At 36.2% G+C, this 4,628-nt stretch overlaps 1 protein-coding gene across 2 annotated transcripts in view; it reads right to left on the bottom strand.

The window, feature by feature from the left end:
• Nucleotides 1–795: 795 nt before the first annotated feature.
• LOC128666888 (cytochrome P450 2G1-like) overlaps nt 796–4,628 on the bottom strand; it is a 161,720-nt gene continuing 157,887 nt past the window's right edge. For both annotated transcript variants that reach the window (XM_053721697.1, XM_053721696.1), the window contains 2 exons: nt 2,035–2,176; nt 796–1,911 (listed from right to left, as the gene is read on the bottom strand). In XM_053721697.1, the coding sequence (XP_053577672.1) occupies nt 1,730–1,911; nt 2,035–2,176 (324 nt within the window). In that variant the 3' untranslated portion in view covers nt 796–1,729. The remainder of the gene's footprint in view (nt 1,912–2,034; nt 2,177–4,628) is intronic.

Below are 4,628 nucleotides of genomic sequence, written 5' to 3' on the forward strand. Positions count from 1 at the left end.
GCTCTATGTGAAGTTGAGCAGTTTCTATCATATGCAGCACTAACAAAGGAACTTTTTCTTCTTGCTATATATATATATATATATATATATATATATATATATATATATGTGTGTGTGTATACAGTAAACACAAAAATCTTTTTTATTCTATGTTAAATGTTGAAAAAAATATATGTTAAATTTACATTTTTTTTTTTTTTTTTTGGGGGGGGGGCTGCTTGGATTCTTGCACCTGGGCCCTGTGGTTGATAGTTATGCCTCTGTGTGTGTGTGTGTATGCCTATCTAGCCCTGTCTGTGTGTGTGTGTATGTGTGTATCTGCCTATTACTGCCTGTGTGTGTGTATCTGCCTATTACTGCCTGAGTGTGTGTGTGTATACCTATCTATCCCTGCCTGTGTGTGTGTGTATCTGCCTATTACTGCCTGAATGTGTGTGTGCCTATCTATCCCTGCCTGTGTGTGTGTCTGCTATTACTCCCTGAGTGTTTGTGTGTGTATGCCTATCTATCCCTGCCTGTGTGTTTGTACATGTATCTGCCTATTACTGCCTGTGTGTGCATGTATCTGCCTATTACTGCCTGTGTGTGCATGTATCTGCCTATTACTGCCTGTGTGTGCATGACTCTGTCTATTACTGCCTGTGTGTGCATGAATCTGCCTATTAATGCCTGTTTCTGTGTATGTCTATCTATCCCTACCTGTGTGCATGTATCTGCCTATTACTGCCTATGTGTGTGTATGCCTATTGTTGGTGATATACTCACCCTGGACTGAATAATTTCTTCAGACCAAGACAGGTTAAAAAGAGTTTGTTTATTGATTACACACTGCAGTATGGAGAGAAACAATACAAAGTTTTCTCTGAGGGGGTCAGTCCCCTTCCCATGTATTTATACATTCCACATCTAGGCTATTTACAGTTTATGATTAGCTAGCTAAACAATGCAAGGGTTTTAAAAAATATGGTTACAACATAAGTAAATAATAGTTCTACACTTCAGAATTGTAGGTTTTACTGTGTTTTGACAATACAAAAAAAAACAAAGGTCAGGGATGAACTAGACACATTCCCAATGTTTACAATGAGTTGTGTACATACATTCATATATTTGGCATATCAAGATAACAAGGAAACTTAAGTTTTTACTGATACTAGCTGGAATGCAAGGATTTAAACAATGATAGAAAGAGATTAGATTTAGAAAAAATAAACAGACACTCTCAGAACTAGCTATATTTTATGGTCCCATTTACCAGAGTGGCCCTCCTGACTAATAATGCCCACATACAAATTAACCCATTCAGACCTCACAAGGCACTGCAAAAAACAGAGACAGATATTGCTTATTATTTTCAACACTATCTATCCCTGTCTTTGTGTGCATGTATATGCATATTACTGCCTGCCTATGTGTGTGTATGCATATCTATCCCTGCCTGTGTGTGCATGTCTCTGTCTATTACTGCCTATGTGTGCATGTCTCTGTCTATTACTGCCTGTGAGTGCATGTCCCTGTCTATTACTACCTGTTTGTGCATGTCTCTGTCTATTACTGCCTGTGAGTGCATGTCTCTGTCTGTTATTGCCTGTGTTTGCACGTCAGTTTAATTTTGATTAGACTATTCCTTTAATAACGTACAAGGGCATCAGCAACTAAAATAAAACTAATAGGCAAAAAATTTAGATACTTTGAAAAGTAAATGACTTTTTGAAGGAAAAGAAAAATATTATCGTGCAATAAAGGAGAGTTGAAAAGATATGGGGTGATTCAAAAATCCAGTTAATTTTGGGGCAATATCGTCATCAGTAAACTTTGTCTCTGAGGTCAGGGTGAAGTTTTGCAGGATGGTGGTGAGGAACACAAAGAGCTGTATTAGAGCAAGTCCTTCCCCGGGACATTTCCGCTTTCCTGTAGAAACAGAAAATAACGAGACATCAACAGCTTTATGATGATCTTGGTAAATAAATTAAATAAAAAAAACACCTAAACATCAGCAGTCTACGGAGGATAATTATTGTTGAAGGTCATTACCTGCAGAAAAAGCCATCATAGCATCATTCTTCTTGAATCCACCATTCTCATCCAGGAAGTGGTTGGGGTTGAATTTGTACGGTGTAGAGAATTGGCTGGGATCACGGTGAACAGTACAGAGCAATGGGTAGACGTCAATGCCCTTAAATAAATGATAAAAAAGAAGAACTTTAGCTATGTTTTGATCAGTGGGAAATATTTTATACTTCTGAGGTATTGAATCTGAACGGTAAAAAAGAAGTATTTAAAGTGTTTAAAGAAGTATTTTTTTTTTTTTTTTGAAAAACAAACAAAAACACATTGTTTCATTACTGTAATATATCAGTATATCAGTATATCAGTGATGGTTCTCGGAGGATCATGCATGTTCTACAATAACCCCAATTATTTGCAATTCAAAATCCTAGAGGTGTCAATGAACCTTATTTAATTAAAAATTAACTAAGGATAATATAAATATATATATATATATATACACACACTTTGGGGGGTAGTTATCAAGCCATCTACTTTACCTGCCTTCTCCGGTTCAATACGCCCGCCTAAGCTTGCCTACCATCGCCGCCGCGGACCTTCAAAATTTAGCCTAAGTTATCAAAAAAGCTGTCAAAAAGCCGTGCACCAAGTACGGGGCGATGAGCAGCGGACTGTGAGAGTTATCACTCATCCGATCTCGCTGCTCTTCGGCTTTTTCCCAGCTTTATTGATACCCCTGTCACTAAGCACCCACACTAACTACACTGTTCTACCCCCTATACCGGCGCCCCCAGAGCCCCCCGCAACTCAATAAAGCTATTAACCCCTAAACCACCGCTCCTAGACCCCGCCGCAACTCTTATAAATGTATTAACCCCTAAACCGCCGCTCCCGGACACCGCTGCCACCTACATTATACCTAGTAACCCCTATCCTGCCCCCCTATACCGCCGCCACCTATAATAAAGTTATTAACCCCTATCCTGCGGATCCCGGACCTCGCCGCAACTAAATAAATAGTTTAACCCCTAAACTGCCGCTCCTGGACCCCGCCGCAACCTATATTAAACTTATTAACCCCTAATCTGCCCCCCCTACACCGTCGCCACCTATAATAAATTTATTAACCCCTATCCTGCCCCCCCTACACCGCCGCCACTGTAATAAAATTATTAACCCCTAAACCTAAGTCTTACACTAACCCTAACACCCCCCTAACTTAAATATTAATTAAATAAATCTAAATAATATTTCTCTTATTAAATAAATTAATCCTATTTAAAACGAAATACCTTTAAAATAAACCCTAATATAGCTACAATATAAATAATAATTATATTGTAGCTATTTTAGGATTTATTTTTATTTTACAGGCAACTCTTATAAATGTATTAACCCCTAAACCGCCGCTCCCGGACACCGCTGCCACCTACATTATACCTAGTAACCCCTATCCTGCCCCCCTATACCGCCGCCACCTATAATAAAGTTATTAACCCCTATCCTGCGGATCCCGGACCTCGCCGCAACTAAATAAATAGTTTAACCCCTAAACTGCCGCTCCTGGACCCCGCCGCAACCTATATTAAACTTATTAACCCCTAATCTGCCCCCCCTACACCGTCACCACCTATAATAAATTTATTAACCCCTATCCTGCCCCCCCTACACCGCCGCCACTGTAATAAAATTATTAACCCCTAAACCTAAGTCTTACACTAACCCTAACACCCCCCTAACTTAAATATTAATTAAATAAATCTAAATAATATTTCTCTTATTAAATAAATTAATCCTATTTAAAACAAAATACTTACCTTTAAAATAAACCCTAATATAGCTACAATATAAATAATAATTATATTGTAGCTATTTTAGGATTTATTTTTATTTTACAGGCAACTTTCAATTTATTTTAACTAGGTACAATAGCTATTAAATAGTTATTAACTATTTAATAGCTACCTAGCTAAAATAAAGATAAATTTACCTGTAAAATTAAAACTAACCTAAGTTACAATTACACCTAACACTACACTATACTTTAATAAATTATTCCTATTTAAAACTAAATACTTACCTGTAAAATAAACCCTAAGATAGCTACAATGTAATTAATAATAACATTGTAGCTATTTTAGGATTTATATTTATTTTACAGGTAACTTTGTATTTATTTTAGCTAGTTAGAATAGTTACTAAATAGTTATTAACTATTTAATAACTACCTAGCTAAAAGAAATACAAAATTACCTGTAAAATAAATCCTAACCTAAGTTACAATTAAACCTAACACTGCACTATCTTTAAATTAATTAAATAAATTAGCTACACATAACTACAATTAAATTAAATTAAACTAACTAAAGTACAAAAAATAAAAAAGCTAAGTTACAAAAAATAAAAAAAATAAGTTACAAACATTTAAAAAATATTACAACAATTTTAAGCTACTTACACCTAATCTAAGCCCCCTAATAAAATAACAAAGCCCCCCGAAATAAAAAAAATGCCCTACCCTATTCTAAATTAAAAAGTTATCAGCTCTTTTACCTTACCAGCCCTTAAAAGGGCCTTTTGCGGGGCATGCCCCAAAGAATTCTGCTCTTTTGCCTGTA

Source organism: Bombina bombina, chromosome 7 (assembly GCF_027579735.1).
Source record: "Bombina bombina isolate aBomBom1 chromosome 7, aBomBom1.pri, whole genome shotgun sequence".
In the NCBI taxonomy this organism is placed as follows: Eukaryota; Metazoa; Chordata; class Amphibia; order Anura; family Bombinatoridae; genus Bombina; species Bombina bombina.